Genomic DNA, 17,224 nt, shown 5'->3' with positions numbered 1-17,224 from the left:
TTATTGGCACAAGGGGACCACTTCCCCTCCTGGCAGGTGCGTCAGTCAGAAGGATTTTTTCCAGACTGAAGGATTTGTCAGCAAGGATCCAGCCGAAACTGAAGCTGGTGCTAGTTTCAAAAAGCAGGTGCGCGCGGGAGGGAAGCTTTGCCCCAGGTGAGCCGTGCAGACTCTTCTCTTTGAATCTTCTTAGGCGACGTGGGGTGTTTGAAGTGACAGACTGACCGTAGGGCCCCATTCTGCAGCCACAGGCGGCCGTGCTGACAAAGGCACCGTCCAGCCCTTCAGGGGAGCCCCCTGCAGCCGCCCGCTGACACCGTGGCCTCGTGCCGCCCCCCCGAGAGCGGGGACCTTTAAAGCGTGACCTCACTTTGGGTGCCCTTTCAAACTTCACTTTCTCCCCTTTTGTGGAAACAAGAGTTGGGTCTGGAGTGAAGGTGAGGTCAGGGGTCTTTGAGAGGAGTAGCTTGTTGCCCTGGTTACGGCCCAGCACAAAGATATTCACGTCAGCACAAAGATGTCGGGTGACAGCTAATGTCACCCAAATCGGGAGATTCTGGGACCAAGGCATAAAAGTTCTTTCTTCCCTGAAGCACAGAGTTAGCTCGTGGGGCTTAATTATACTGTTCAAAAACAAGGAAGCTGAGAGGGGAAACCGCCAAAGACGGGCCTATACCTGGTGATCAAGTGTAATCAGTTTGCAGTGTGGGAAGATTTCAGGCATTTCTCGAGGGGGAGGAGATGCAGCAATTCATGGCCCTTCTGCTCGTTCCCCTTATTTTTCTGGTTCAGAAACCAGTCATCACAGAGTCTACGGGGGCTGGCAGCTTGCTTAGGAGGGATAAGATGAGAGAAAGAATTCATTTTGAAAACCATAGTCATGGCTATGACCGGGCACTTTCAGTGACGCCCCTACCACAGCCATCCCTCAGGATGAACCCGAGGGATTCATCCCTGGTTTTCTGGTTTCCTCGCCTGCGTTGTGACCTGAGACCGGCAGCCACATGGCCCTCTAAGTGCATTTTTCTGTGTTAAGAGGATGGTTCATAGTCGGCGCTGAAACTAATTGTAAGAAGGGATTGATCGTGTTTCTGCAAGAAGGGATTGATCTCTTAGTTTTCCATGAAAAAAAAAAGAATTGTCTGTGTGATTCACAAAAACAGAGAAGTGATTGGAGCACTCCATAGCCAGTGTCAGCCCAGTGAGCTTACAGCATAAGAATTTTGAAATTGAAATGATTTCTTTTAGATATTCTGAAAATGAAAGTATCAAACCCTGAAATAATAAATCCTGGAATGTGAATCAGAAAGTTTTAGTGTCACATATTTTTAGTGCCCTTAGGTGTGCTCCTAGGAGTGGAATCGCTGGGTCGTAGGGTGACCCTTCGGAGGGACCACCAGATGGTCGTCCAATGAGGCTACACCATGTTACAGTCCTACCAGCAGTGTAGGAGGGTTCCAGTTTCTCCACAACCTCACCAGCACTTCATTTTGTCTGTCTTTTGTATTTTAGGCTGGCAGGTGCTACTGCCATTGATGTTCAATCTCATGGCGCCTTCGGTGTGTTGAATGATCTGTTTACTTTGTCTTCACCTCTAGATTGTAGGTTCCTGAGGGCTGAGGCTATATCTTGAATTCCCCAGTCTCTAGCCTTAAATGTTAAATGAGTTGAATCAAAAGCTGCTAAACCCATTTTTTTTGTCACCATTTACATACACAACCAATGTTTGACCCCCAGCTGTGTGCCAGGCTCTTTGCTAAGGATGGTGTATTATCCATGGAGGGAGAGACCATGGCCCTTGTCTTCAAATACATAGGTTGGTTTAGAGGGGCATTTAGAGAAAAAAACGTAGGTGAAGAAAGAAAATTGTGATGACTAATTAGGCCCATATCAAAAAAAAAAGGAAATTTCTTTTTTTAATTAATCTGGCAAACCCCAAAGTAAGAGGTGCATTTCCTTGGTCGTGGCCATCCTACTGGATGTGAGACAGTGGTCCTGACCACACGGCTGGTGAAAGCCTCCCTCCGACTGAGGGGGAGCAGGGCCTGCCGGTTGCTGAGTGACTGCGCTGCGGCCAGGGGGCAGATGGAGGCGTCCTCAACCCCCGTGTCCCTGTGCTCGGTTCAGAGGCCACGCCCAGGTGAGCATCCGTCAGCTCACGGCATAAACCCAGGTGCCGAAGGCCCTCCCCTCCCACCTGAAACCCCACCTGGGCCAGGACCTCACACGGGGCTTGCTCAGGCCGTGGTCCAGGATCTGAGAATTCTGTGCTCAAGAGAAATGAGCTCGCTGCCCGATTAAGAACTGGTGTGTGGCTCCCAGAGGGCATCAGACGTCCCCACTCTGTGCCTTTCCTTATCCTGTCGCCTCCACCTGGGATGCTTGCTAGGAGGACCACGTACTTTATCATTCAAACTGGGACACTTCTGAGAGTGAAAGGGCCTACAAGTAACAATGACGCCAGGACAACAGGCATCAATTGGGACTATCCCGGGCAAACCAGGACACATAACCACCGCCCCCCCACTCACGTGCTCATCCTCAAGCTCCCCTGTTACCTGCCACCCCCTGCACATCTTCCTTAAGAAGCTCAGCTCCCTCCTCCACTGCACCCACGTTGGGGAGCATTCGTGGGCCCTGCTCAGCTCTGCCTCGTGAGTGCCATTGGGTCCCCGTCTCATCCTCCTCGTTGGACGTGGACTTCTCAGAGCCAGGGACCAGGTCAAGGCACTTGGTACTTAAGAGGTGCTTAATAAACTCTCATAAAACGGAGGAAATCCTGCTGACTGACAGTCAGAGGTAAAGCTGGGCCGGAGGGAAGCCGCGTTTATTTACTGAGCAAATCATGAAGGCATGTCCCCAGCCCTCATTATCTTTCTTTCCACCTCTTGGCTTTCCAATAATTTGTACTCAGGATGTTGATGTAACAGGTGAACACACACGTGTGGACAAACAGAGATATGTGTTGCAGTTGTCTAGAACTTTCCAGGAATTCTAACGAGCATAGATATCAAAATACCTCTTTCATCGGCCTTGTGGGAAACATCTACAAACGGCGAATATGTGTGTGGTTCAGGACCATGACTTCCCAGTTCGTTTCTGATTCACATCCTTCTCAGTTTGATTGCTTCCAATTAAAACCCTAATCTGGCATCCTTGCTTTCAGAGGAACTGCATCCCGCTATGGCCACGCTGACGTTTTGTCCCTTCTGTGTTCCAGGATCAGTACAAGTTCTGCTATGAGGTAGCCCTAGAATACTTGAATGCTGGCTGACGGCGTACACAGCCCTGCACACAAACCTTTCATCCTGCAAAGCCAGGACGTGCCATGGTGTTTGTGCCGATGAGATGAAGACTTCTCGATATGCTTATTTTGCTTTGCCTAATTGGCTCTTTTTAAGAGCCCAGGAAAGTGTTTATAAAACTGCTTGCCCTGCCCGATTCCCAGTAGTGCCACTGCCTGACGGAAAACTACCCACAGCATCCAGTGGTCCAGCCCTGTCCTCCTAGGCACCAGCTCCGTAGAGCAGCGCGGACAGCTGGCAAATTGAAGAGCACAATTATATTCTTATGAAGGAATTTGTACCTTTGGGGTATTATTTTGTGGCCCGTGAACCTTTGTTATTGTTACAACTGAGTGTACATTTTCGTTCTGTGGAGAATGCTACCTGGCATTATGATAATATATTATTTTAGTTAAAATTTGTATTTTAACATGTCGCATAATATATGTAGCTTTCCAAGACTAACAGATAAACACATAACGAACAAAGAGATGTATGAGCTGTTGTTTCTATCAGATTTGTATTGTTTCCAGGGGAAAAGCTTGGGAGGCGTTCAGTTCAGAAAGGCGGAGATCGATGATCAGATTCACAGACCTGAAGCTTTTCCATGTGTTTATATTGTAAATATTTTTGATTTCATCAAATTATTTATTCATTAAAAGAAATTTTCGTGAAGCACGGTGAGTGACAATCATTTTTATCCAGCCCTGGAAATGACTTACTACTGTATGATGCTACCTTGTGTGAATTCTCAACTCAATAAATAAAGACCCGTGACCAGTGTGGTGTCTGCCTAGTGTCCTGGCACCCCGGCGGGGGCAGCTCCGGTCACTCTGGGCCTTTGGCAGAGAGATCGTGCCCGGGTCTGCTGGCCTGGAGCAGGTAGAGTTGGGACTCTGGAGAGAGAACTTTTGTCAGTGAGAAATCGAGGCCCATCCTGGGAGCCTCTCCTGGTGCACAAGCCCCAGAAGCCAGAGCCAGTGAACTCTGACCGGCGGGCAGGCCATTACAGCGAGCTCTGGGCCAGACACCAGTGGCCTGGGGGTCATGTCTGTCCTCTCCAAGCCCCATTCAAACCTGAAACTTGCTGAGAGAACGCTCTTTAGAGGGTCCCACGATCAGGGTGCATTTGAGCAGGACACCAAGCTGGACAAGACGTTTCCTGCAGGAGGGAAAGACCGCAGCCCGAGGGCTTTCCTGGCCTCTGAAGAAGGAGGAAGCAGGGCCGAGGACAAACACTGAGTTTAAACTGAGCGCCAGGCTGTGTGAAGTGATGGCCAGTAGATGGTGGGGACGGACCTTTGGCGAACGCCCATTCTGTGCTGGAAACTGTGCAGGCGCTTTCCCAAGTGGCAGCAGGGCCTCTTCCCCAGCCCAACAGTGTGATCGGGGACAGCGTGGAGCCATCGAGCCATCGGACAGCTGGAGGCAAAAGATTAAATAACTTGTCCAGTGTCACCCAGGCTCGTCAGTGCCAGGTGCCTCCAGGGCCTGGGGGGAGGTGGGGGCAGTGGCCCCAGCACCGCATCCTTCTTAGGACACTCGGGGTAGGAAGTGCCCCTCCTCCTGAGACAGGAGACGGCCCATCACCCGCTCTGGAAAATGGGGGACTTCCTGCCCACTCTGGGGATCTCAGTGACTAAGAACGACAAGATCAAAGGTTGTCCATCAAGGGGACCGAGGCTGACCGCGCATCCAAAGCCTTCCCTGCTCTGCTGCGCTCTGACTACACGATCCACGCGCTCGGGAAGAGCTGGCCGCAGCCCAGTGACTCTAGACTGAGCCCCTCACTGCCCAGGTCGCCGTGGACAGTGGCCTCTCAGCATCCCCACCCCACTCTCTCGGACGAGCTCCTAAAAGATAAAAAAGTGCTTGCTGTCTACCTCTCCGGGCTACAGGAATGGGGACGGATGCCTGTGGCCGGCCGCACACTTTGTGTGCAGGCAGGGCCGTGATGGAAGTGGCACCCTCAGTCCTCTTGGACAAAGTCGTGGTGGTCTTCACTCCTTGGGTGAAAGGAAAAGCCCATTCAGCAGGGCCTGAAGCCACCTGAGACTGAGTGTGCAGATGCAGCTCACATCCACCCCTACATGATCAAACCCCATCTCACGTGGGAGCAATGGTTTCCTCCAGACTTGTGAATCTCTAGGATTTTTACCTTCCTTTCCCTTGGTTTCAGCTCTTAGCAGAAATAGTGATAGGAGAGCAGGAACATCTGGTGGCTGTTTCTCACCTCCCACGAGGCCTTCCTGCAGGTCGGGATTCCTGTCACCTTCCAGACACAGCAAAGGTCTCTGCCCTTTGCAAACAAAAGAGGCCAACGTCTCGGCTATGTGTTCCTTCTCTGTCTTCTCTCGGTACCCAGGGTTCCCCTCACTGTTGTGTCCTATGATGGCTGTGAAAGCCAGATATCCTGCCCCCTGACTTCCTGACACGGTCCTGCTCAAGGACAGCCTTGTGACAGCTTTCAGTTCGGGTGCTGTGGTGTCTGTAATGTGTCAACTTGGTCTCACTGGACTGCATTTCCCAGATTCCATTCTCTGTGTGTTTCCAGGTAGGTGGGCCCCAGGGGTCATCCTGTGCCCGATGCTCTCAGAAGGCCCAGCTGCTGCCCCAAGCCAGCCAGGGGACCCCGCAGTGACTGGCACCAAGCGTGAGCTGCCCACCAGCTGCTCACTGTCTGGATGCAAACTCATGCCTATATGTTTAGGTTTTGTTAAGACATCCCAGTTCTGGGTACCAAAATCAGCATCAGTTATCTACTGCTGAATAACAATTGCCCCAAAATTCAAATACTAAGTCACCAATAAACATTGATTATCTCATGCAGTTTCCATGGGTCAGAAATTCAGGAGTGGCTTTGCTGGATGGTTCTGCCTCTAAGGTCACTTATGCAGAGACTGTCCAAGTGTTGGGTCAGGGCTGTGGTCATCTGAGCGCTTGACAGGAGCAGGGAGATCCACTTCCAAGGTGGCTCACACACACCTGGCAAGTCGGGGCTGGTCATTGGCAGGAGGCCTCAGTCCTCTCCACATGGGCCTCTTCACAAGCTGCCCAAGTGTCCTTGCAGCATGATGGCGGCTTCTCCCAGTGACCCAGGAAGCAAGGCAGAGGTCTTTTATGACCTGGCCTTGGAAGTCATGCCCTGTCATTTCCACAATATCCTATTGGTTACAAAAGTCTGCCCTATTCCATGTGGGAGGGGATACACCAGGGCACAAATCCCAGGATGTGAGAACCCTTGAGGCCATCTGGAGGCTGGCTGCCACCTGCCATCCCACCCCGGACCCCCACCCCAGCTGGACCTCTCCTTATGTGGGATGGTCAGCTGGACACAGTAAATATTATCCTGGATGCTAAGCCTGTCTGTCAAGGCCACTCCTCTCATGTGCTGTCCATTCCGTCCTGCTGTACTTTTTTCCTACCAGTTTCTTCTGCTGACATTACCTCTAGTCACTTTTACTGTGCCCTAAGGAACCTTTATTGATATGTAAAGGAACTTACTCTAGTCACTTTTACTGTGCCCTAAGGAACCTTTATTGATATGTAAAGGAACTTACTCTAGTCACTTTTACTGTGCCCTAAGGAACCTTTATTGATATGTAAAGGAACTTACCCCGAAGCCTTGATTACCATGAGACTCTCTTCCCCCCACCTCCCGAGGAAATGGCCCCTCTGGACCTCCCCCAAGTCCAAATGCTTACTCAGTTTCAACAGCTGCCCTTCATATTCCACTCAGGCTGATGGATGGCCACAGCCTGCAGCTGGTCACCTGGAATGGCCTCACCTCCGAAATCTTCAACTTGCCAAATTCTGACCCCAGCCTCTTCAACTGCTAGCTTCCTCTTTGCCATATCTCTGCCATCCTTGCTCTTTGAATTTATGAAGCCCTCCAGGCCATTCTCTGGGCGAGCCTCCCCTTCTTACCTTCTTTCCCAGAACAACCTAAGCCCTGTGATGCATCACTTCATCCAGATTTACCAACACCCTCAGTGCTCTTGACTCCTTATAGTTCCATCATATCTATCCTACAAATGGTCAGATTTAGAGAACTCCATCCAGGACTTCCAATCCCAGACAAGTTAGAGTAGCAAAGACCAGATTTACCCTCCTAATTGAAACAAATAAAAAATTGGGGGAAAAAATATTTTTTAAGATGGTTCTCAAGACACTGGACATCAAATAATGAAGGGAACAGGAAACAAGTTAGATGAACCCTAGGATCCTCCAGCTAACAGCCTTGAAAGGATTTCCAGATAATGGGTACAGGAAGGGGGAATCCAGGTATAACCCAGTGGTCTCCCTTATTTGAAAGGAGAGTTCCCTTATTTGAAGTGAGAGTTCAAAAAAGCCAGGGTGGCTAGAGTTTGCAGGGCAGAGCAGCAGAGATGAGCTGATGCATAGAGAAGGAATTCTGAACATCTGCACTGTCCCAATCAAGTCTTCAGTTAAGTACTGATCAGGATAAACATGGAAAGGACTTGAGGCCAAAGAAAGAACGACTCAAAAAGATTAGAAGGAAGAATACTCAGAGTTCACATGGAGCCATATAGCTCCTGTTCCCATTGGATAGAGAACCCAGAAAGGTTTGGCCTCAGCAAGTGGGGAAATTATCTCTAGACTAAACACAGCTGTAGTCCTGCCTAGCGAAGCAATAACCAAAAGGATCAAACTGTTTCCAAGTAGCTTAACTGCACCACAGAACAAAACTCAAGAATATAGGGATACAAAAATATCCCGCACCCAAGAAAGTAAAATTGACAGTGTCTGACATGCAATCCAAAATTACCAGGCACACAAAGAAGCAGGGAAATGGACACACAAAAAAAGAGGAGAAAAAACAATCAATTGAAACTAACCCAAAAATAATATGGATGATAGAATTAGTAGACAAATACATTAAAGCAGGTATTTTATAACATTATTCCAGATGACCAAGAATCCAGAGAAAAGATTTAGCATATTTAAGGAAAAACATGGAAGGTATTTTTTAAAATCCAAGTAGAACTTCAAGAGATGAAAACTACAAAGCCTGAGATTTTAAAAAATATTCTAAAGGGGGTTCACAGCAAATTCGACTGCAGAAGAAAAAAATAGTGAACTTAAGACATCAATAGAAATCATTCAAAATAAAACACACAGAGAAAAAAGACTGAACAAAAATGATCAAAGTATCAGTGAACTGCTGATGTCACCCAAAAGTGGGGGAAAAAGAGAGGCACAAATAATGGCAAAAATTTTCCAAACTTGATGGAAATTGTAAACCCACAGATTCAAGAAGCCTAATAAACCTCAAACACCAGAAACATGAAGAAAGCTACACCAAGGTACATCATAATCAAATTGCTTAAAGCCAGTGACAAAGAGAAAAACTTTTTTTGTTTGTTTGTTTACATATCACATATGACCATTTTTTTCTCTTTTTTTTTTGAATTTTAGAATTTTATTTTTTTATACAGCAGGTTCTTACTAGTTATCCATTTTATACATATTAGTGTATACATGTCAATCCCAATCTCCCAATTCATCACACCACCACCCCCTGACCCCCACCACTTTCCCCCCTTGGTGTCCATACGTTTGTTCTCTACATCTGTGTCTCTATTTCTGCCCTGCAAACCGGTTCATCTGTACCATTTTTCTAGGTTCCACATATATGTGTTAATATATGATATTTGTTTTTCTCTTTCTGACTTACTTCACTTTGTATGACAGTCTCTAGGTCCATCCATGTCTCTACAAATGACCCAATTTCGTTCCTTTTTATGGCTGAGTAATATTCCATTGTATATATGTACCACATCTTCTTTATCCATTTGCCTGTCAATGGGCATTTAGGTTGCTTCCATGACCTGGCTATTGTAAATAGTGCTGCAATGAACATTGTGGTACATGACTCTTTTTGAATTATGGCTTTCTCTGGGTATATGCCCAGTAGTGGGATTGCTGGGTCATATGGTAATTCTATTTTTAGTTTTTTAAGGAACCTCCATACTGTTCTCCATAGTGGCTGTGTCAATTTACATTCCCACCAACAGTGCAAGAGGGTTCCCTTTTCTCCACACCCTCTCCAGCATTTGTTGTTTGTAGATTTTCTGATGATGCCCATTCTAACTGGTGTGAGGTGATACCTCATCATAGTTTTGATTTGCATTTCTCTAATAATTATGTTGAGCAGCTTTTCATGTGCTTCTTGGCCATCTGTATGTCTTCTTTGGAGAAATGTCTATTTAGGTCTTCTGCCCATTTTTTGATTGCCCATTTGTTTGTTCTTTAATATTGAGCTGCATGAACTGTTTATATATTTTGGAGATTAATCCTTTGTCCGTTGATTCGTTTAAAAATATTTTCTCCCATTCTGAGCATTGTCTTTTCATCTTGTTTATGGTTTCCTTTGCTGTGCAAAAGCTTTGAAGTTTCATTAGGTCCCATTTGTTTCTTTTTGTTTTTATTTCCATTACTCTAGGAGTTGGATCAAAAAAGATCTTGCTGTGGTTTATATCAAAGAGTGTTCTTCCTATGTTTTCCTCTAAGAGTTTTATAGTGTCTGGTCTTATATTTTATAGTGTCTGGTCTTACAAGCTAATCCATTTTGAGTTTATTTTTGTGTGTGGTGTTAGGGAGTGTTCTAGTTTCATTCTTTTACAGGTAGCTGTCCAGTTTTCCCAGCACCACATATTGAAGAGACTGTGTTTTATCCATTGTATATCCTTGCCTCCTTTGTCATAGATTAGTTGACCGTAGGTGCGTGGGTTTATCTCTGTGCTTTCTATCCTGTTTCATTGATCTATATTTCTGTTTTTGTGCCAGTACCATACTGTCTGGATTACTGTAGCTTTGTAGTATAGACTGAAGTCAGGGAGTCTGATTCCTCCAGCTCCTTTTTTTTCCCTCAAGACTGCTTTGGCTATTTGGGGTCTTTTGTGTCTCCATACAAATTTTAAGATTTTTTGTCCTAGTTCTGTAAAAAAATGTCATTGGTGGTTTGATAGGGATTGCACTGAATCTGTAGATTGCTTTGGGTAGTATAGTCATTTTCACAATATTGATTCTTCCAATCCAAGAACATGGTATATCTCTCCATCTGTTGGTATCATCTTTAATTTTTTCATTAGTGTCTTATAGTTTTCTGCATACAGGCCTTTTGTCTCCCTAGGTAGGTTTATTCCTAGGTATTTTATTCTTTTTTTTGCAATGGTAAATGGGTGTGTTTCCTTAATTTCTCTTTCAGATTTTTCATCATTAGCGTGTAGGAATGCAAGAGATTTCTGTACATTAATTTTGTATCCTGCAACTTTACCAAATTCACTGATTAGCTCTAGTAGTTTTCTGGTAGCGTCTTTAGGATTCTCTATGTATAGTATCATGTCATCTGCAAACAGTGACAGTTTTACTTCTTCTTTTCCAATTTGTATTCCTTTTATTTCTTTTTCTTCTCTGATTGCCATGGCTAGGACTTCCAAAACTATGTTGAATAATAGTGGCGAGAGTGGACATCCTTGTCTTGTTCCTGATCTTAGAGGAAATGCTTTCAGCTTTTCACCATTGAGAACGATGTTTGCTGTGGGTTTGTCGTATATGGCCTTTATCATGTTGAGGTAGGTTCCCTCTATGCCCACTTTCTGCAGAGTTTTTATCATAAATGGGTGTTGAATTTTGTCAAAAGCTTTCTCTTCATCTATTGAGATGATCATATGGTTTTTCTTCTTCAATTTGTTAATATGGTGTATCACATTGATTAATTTGCGTATGTTGCATCCCTGGAATAAATCCCAGGAAATCTTAAAAGCAGCCAGAGGGGGGGAAAATATGTGCAGCAAAAGATAAAAATTACAGCAGACTTCTTTTTGGACACAATGCAAGCCAGAAGATAGTGGAGCAATAATGTAAAGTATTGAATGAAATAAAAACTGTCAACCTGGAATTCTATAACCAGCAAGAATATTTACCAAAACAGAGGTAAAATAAAGACACATTTTGATATACAGAAGTTGAAAAGTTCATCACCAGAAGATCTATGAATATAAGAAATGAAGGCTATTTCTCAGGTGGAAATCTGCATCTATACAAAGGAATGAAGAGCCCTGAAAAGAGTGAGTACCTGGATAAATATAAAAGGCTTTTCTTATTGTTATTTAAACATCCTTAAAAAATAATTGACTGTTTAACTTTAAAACATAAAAACAATGTAGTGTGTAGTTTATAACATAGGTAGAAGGAAAAAGTATCACAACAATAGCATGAAGATAGAGGGGATGAACAGAAGTATCCTGCTGTAAGATTCTTCTGGTGCAGAAGTGGTAGGATATCACTTGGAGGTAAACAGTGATAAGTTAAAGATTAAATTCTAAACCCCACGGCAAACACCAAACTGCCACAACAAAGAGTTATGGCTACAACAAAGGAGATAAAAATGGAATCATAAAAAAGACTTGATTCATCCAATAGAAGGCAGGAAAAGAGAAAAAATGGAACAAAGGACAGATGGGACAAGTAGAAAACAAAGAGCAAGATGGTAGATTTAAACTTGACTACATCAGTAATCACATTAAAATGTAACTGGGCTGAATGCCCCAATTAAAAGTCCAAGATTATCAGATTGGATTAAAAAAGCAAGACCAAATTACATACTGCCTGTAAGAAACACACTTTAAATATGAACAAAGAAAGAAACCTATCCATCTGCTTTCTTTGATATACCCAAGCTGCCGAGAGCTGCTAGAAAAAAAATATGCAAATGGGCATATTATTGCTGCAGTATATTTATGGTGTCCATCTTTCCTTTCCAACTCCCCATCAAATAATCCAGGACTGTCTACACTCAAGCTATGTACACTGCAACAATGGCTTTATTTCCTCCTTTGCAGGAAAAATAAATGATCCACCCTCATACCTATAAATGCATTTACCTCCACACCCATTCTCACCTCCTTTTCACCAAATTCAAAGAAACAAGCCTTCAAGAGACAGGTTCTGGGGGCAGGAACCATCTCTGAAGTCCCAGGCTTAGGACGGTATCAGGGATGAACAGGTGGGTTTGCTTTCTCTCTCCTGGGGAGATCCTTCTCACCGCCTCTGTTATTTGACACCCTGTTCCCCCAGTTTTTTAATCAGGAAATCTGACCTTTTCAGAACCACCTACCTAAGCTGCTCCCAGATTCCTGACCCTCGGAAACTCTGTGAGATAATACATATTTGTTACTTTAAGCTAGTAGGTTTCAAGGATAATTCTGTATCTCTGACTTAGGTTCCAATTCTGGTACCTAATAGGAGCTTCCAGAAAGAGGTACTTGTAGCCTAGAAATTTAAGGTGTAGATCAATGGTCTTTATTACCCCCTAGGTTCCAGAACCTTCTGCTCAGGGGTTATTTCCCGAAGTATGGCACACAGACCACAGATGGTTCATGTGATAATTGTAGCTGGTGCAAAGATGAACATTTATTTTTATCATACTTCTGAGTATTTCACTATGTATTAGAAAAGCACGGGCTTTCCATTTTCAGTGCTGATGGATTTCTTAGTGTCAGAGGGGCATCTGTGCATGGAGAGGAATAGTCACTACTAATTGTAATTTAAGCAACGTCCCAGTTATTAATCTTAAGAATTTGTTAAACAATTAGCATTTTTTAGATATTAGACAATCAACTTTGCCCTAAATATTTACAATTACTTACAACTAATAAATATTGTAAATTCAACAAAATAAATGTTCCCAATCAATAAAAACCCTATATTACAAAGTTACCCCAGCACTCTTAGGCATTTAATTAAAATCCCAAGTCTAACATACTAATTCCCTTCGATATGCTGACTCTTTAAATGCAAAATGGTCACACAAAAAATATAAAAACCACAAAATTGATTAATGCCCTTACACCAAAGCAGGTTACAAAGATATTGATGCCATGGCTTTCATTTGGTTCCTTTTTTGATCCTCACTGTTTTTATTGCACATCACCAATGTCACACGCTTTACACTGTCCTAGGATTTCAATAACCCTATCAGTTCAGTAACTGATATTTTGCACCTTTCTAGAACGTTGGAAATTTTACCAGACCCCAAAGTAAAAGAATATTGCCTTGATCCCCCTAGGAGATCCAGGCCTTGGGCTGGTGACCTGTTGATTCTTGGTCAGGACACAGTTGAACAGACCAAATTGATTCAAACCTGAGCCAGTGGTCATTGGGGTGAGTTTCTTTTTCTTGCAAAGAAGCTGCACTGTTATATCAGGGGACATTTAGGTTCCTGTCTTCCTTAACGAGGCTGACTTTGAGACTTGGAGTCTTTTCCAGGAATAAAGTGGCCTCTACGGTTTGTATGCATTTATTTGTGTGCAGTCATCGAGATGTGTTAGTCTGGTCTCTTACCGTAGTTGGATGTATGTCTTATTAGTAACTCCCTATAATTAGTGGTGTTGCCAAGGGTTTGATTCCTTGAGAGAAGAGGGAGTGTATCTGGGATTTGCTTTTTTCTTTTAAGGACATTTGGCTACTTTGTTATCTAGGAACACGTGCTTGGATATTAGTTACCTGGTGATATCAGTAAAGCTCCCCCAGGGCTACTTCACTTACCACTTGCTGTCCACTCTTTTTTTTTTTTTTAATTTATTTATTTATTTATTTATGGCTGTGTTGGGTCTTCGTTTCTGTGCGAGGGCTTTCTCTAGTTGCGGCAAGCGGGGCCACTCTTCATCGCGGTGCGCGGGCCTCTCACTATCGCGGCCTCTCTTGTTGCGGAGCACAGGCTCCAGACGCGCAGGCTCAGTAGTTGTGGCTCACGGGCCCAGTTGCTCCGCGGCATGTGGGATCTTCCCAGACCAGGGCTCGAACCCATGTCCCCTGCATTGGCAGGCAGATTCTCAACGACTGTGCCACCAGGGAAGCCCAAGTCGTCCACTCTTGCTCGCGGCATCCTTCCTTCTTATGCTGGAATGACTGTAGCTGACTCATCAGTTTCAATCACTCCTCCTGCTTCTGCTGGTCCGTATCTACATCTGACAAATAGACAGGCGCTTACCAGAGAAACACGATATCCACGAACAGCATAGATAACACTTTTCCATTATGAAAAATAACACGGATGAAGCATATTCTATTAAATTCACCCTTTCTTTGAATAACTTCATTATTTTGTATTTCATATCAACTGACATTTTTTATTCTTGCTCCAGAACATGGATTCAATCCCCAATTTAGTCTTTTTCTTTCCACTGGAGAAGAGTGTCAGAGAGCAAAATCTGGGGCCCACAAGCGTGCATGAGCTTCCAGTGTTGGAAGAAATGCTATTTCCATTGTTGTTGTTGGGACATTTTTTCCAACAGAACCGTCAGTGGTGTTTCTTTTAAGTCCACATATTTACAGTGACTTCCCAAATTTAGTGTATTATAATATTATCCCAATCTCTCTAAAAACATATGATTCCATCAATCACCAAGACTTTCTCTCTAGGTTTGGTGTACAGTGGGGATATACAGCTTCCTTTTATAATATATTTAACATTAAAAAGTGAAGCAATTTAAAAAGATATTGTAGGGAATTCCCTGGCAGTCCAGTGGTTAGGACTCGGCGCTTTCACTGCCGAGAGCGCGGGGTCGATCCCTGGTCGGGGAACTAAGATCCCGCAAGCCGTGCGGTACAGCCAAAACAAAAAATAAATAAATAAAATATACTTTAAAAAATAAAATAAAAATAATAAAAAGACATTGTGAATAATATAACTGGGATAAGACAAACACCCTGAGTGTGGATTGTGATTGAGTGAAGCTCTGAACTTGCCCACTGGTCTGTCCACCTGTGAGGCCCTCCCACCCAGCACAGGTGGTCATGGTTCCTGGACCCGTCATAACAAACACCACAGACTGGGGGGTGCTGAAAACAACAGAAAAGTACTGTCTGGGTTCTGGAAGCTAGAAGTGTGAAATCAAGGTGTCGGCAGGGCCGGGCTCCCTCTGATACCTGTGGGGGAAGATCCTTCCTTGCCTCTCCCAGCTGCTGGTGGTGGCCAGCCATCCCAAGGGCTCCTTGGCTTACAATTATCTTCAGTCTCTGCGTCTGTCACTGCATGGCCGTCTTCTCCAGTGCGTCCGTGTGTCTCTTCTCTTCTTATAAGGACACCACTCAGATTAGATTAAGGGCCCACCCTACTCCACTATGACCTCATCTTAACTGTTTACATCTGCAATGGCCCTATTTCCAAATAAGGTCACATTTGCAGGTCCTGGGGGTTATGACTTGAACATATCTTTTGGGGACACAGGTCAACCCATATCAGGCCTGTCAGGGAGCATAGCTCGCCGTGGCCTAATGAATATTCTAGCCTGGCCTCTCGCTCAAGGTGATGGAGAGCAGGGGCTGGGGAGGCTAGAGGCAGGGGCACTCCAAACGTAGAGGACTTGCAGCCCCATGAGGGCCCAGGGCTCACACCACAGACCTCAAACCTGCTTTGTAGAATCTCGACCAGGATGGTAGTTGGTTGATCAGAATTAAACTGGTAGCGGACAGGCAGTTTGGAAGAAGGGAGAATGGTCTTGCTAACTTAAAGTTTCCTAAACTGGAAAATTAGGCAGTTGGGCTCTTTCAGAGGTTTCCCAGTTTTGTCCAAGGGAGTAACGTGCAGAAGGGTGGACACCAGGGTCCACAGCAGCTCTGCTCCTGTTTCTCTTTCCATTTGTGCAACTGCCTCCTCTGGCCCCAAATCAAGGTTGGTTCCTTGTGCATATCATTTATCCCTCAGTCGTTTCTTTTCGGTGTAAAATATATACAGCATAATATGTAATCATTTTTAAATATACAGTTTAGTGGCATTAAGTACATTCACATTGTCATGCAGCCATCACCACCATGGGTCAGGGAGTGGGTGAAATGGGTCAAAAGGTACAACGTTTCAATTATAAGATAAATATAGTTTATATGGGGACTATAGTTAACAATATTGCATATTTGAAATTTGTTAAGGGAGCAGATCTTCCAAGTTCTCATCACAAGAAAAAAAACTGTAATGTGTGGTGATGGATTTTAACTAAACTTATGGCGATCATTTCGCAATATATACATATATGGAACAATTATGTGTGGACCTAAAACTAATACAATGTTATATGTCAATTACATCTCTAAAACAAAATTTAATCTGAATTTACAAACATCCAAACAAAAAAATGGTTAAAATGATAAATTTTGTCATGTGTATACATATTTTTTTTCTCTTTTTTTTTTTTGGCTGCGTTGGGTCTTCATTGCTGCGCGCGGGCTTTCTCTAGTTGTGGTGAGCGGGGGCTACTGTTTGTTGCGGTGCACGGGCGTCTCATTGCAGTGGCTTCTCTTGTTGCAGAGCACGGGCTCTAGGCGCGCGGGCTTCAGTAGTTGTGGCACTTGGGCTCAGTAGTTGTGGCTCATGGGCTCTAGAGCGCAGGCTCAGTAGTTGTGGCGCACGGGCTTAGTAGCTCCGTGGCATGTGGGATCTTCCCTGACCAGAGCTCGAACCCGTGTCCCCTGCATTGGCAGGTGGATTCTTAACCACTGCGCCATCAGGGAAGTCCCTGTCATGTGTATTTTAACACAACAATGCAAACAAAACAAAACACTGTCTTCCTTCCCTTCCAAGTGAAGTCAATGCCTCAGGGTGAAGGAGAAGTCTTCCAGCTGCTGGAGCCTGCAAGGCTCACTTGCAGCCTGTAACACAGGTTCAGTCGTCACCCTTAGCCCCGCCCTCTGCACTGTCCCCTGGTCCCAGGACCAATTCTAGGGCCAGGGGCTCTGAGGAAAGCAGCATGAAAACCCCAGGCCTTGGGTTTCTTCTCTGCATGTTACACCGGTGGGTTTTAGGTTTGCCTCTGTAGGATTTCAGTGTTGATTTTTCTCGTAGCAGCATGAGGCGCACATGCAGGTGACTCACAGAGGGGTGAGGTAAGGGGAGTTTGCTTGCGTAAACCTCTAAGCCC

At 44.7% G+C, this 17,224-nt stretch overlaps 1 protein-coding gene across 4 annotated transcripts in view; it reads left to right on the top strand.

Annotated features, from left to right (window-relative positions):
• PTPRM (protein tyrosine phosphatase receptor type M) overlaps nucleotides 1–3,959 on the top strand; it is a 747,478-nt gene extending 743,519 nt beyond the window's left edge. For all 4 annotated transcript variants that reach the window (XM_059894848.1, XM_059894849.1, XM_059894847.1 and 1 more), the window contains one exon: nucleotides 3,221–3,959. In XM_059894848.1, coding sequence (XP_059750831.1) covers nucleotides 3,221–3,274 — 54 coding nt within the window. In that variant the 3' untranslated portion in view covers nucleotides 3,275–3,959. The remainder of the gene's footprint in view (nucleotides 1–3,220) is intronic.
• The last annotated feature ends 13,265 nt before the right edge of the window (nucleotides 3,960–17,224 follow it).

The sequence above is a fragment of the Balaenoptera ricei genome, chromosome 14 (assembly GCF_028023285.1).
Source record: "Balaenoptera ricei isolate mBalRic1 chromosome 14, mBalRic1.hap2, whole genome shotgun sequence".
Classification (NCBI taxonomy): domain Eukaryota; kingdom Metazoa; phylum Chordata; class Mammalia; order Artiodactyla; family Balaenopteridae; genus Balaenoptera; species Balaenoptera ricei.
Note: the sequence above shows the minus strand (reverse complement) of the source record. Positions and strands in the feature narration are given on the sequence as shown.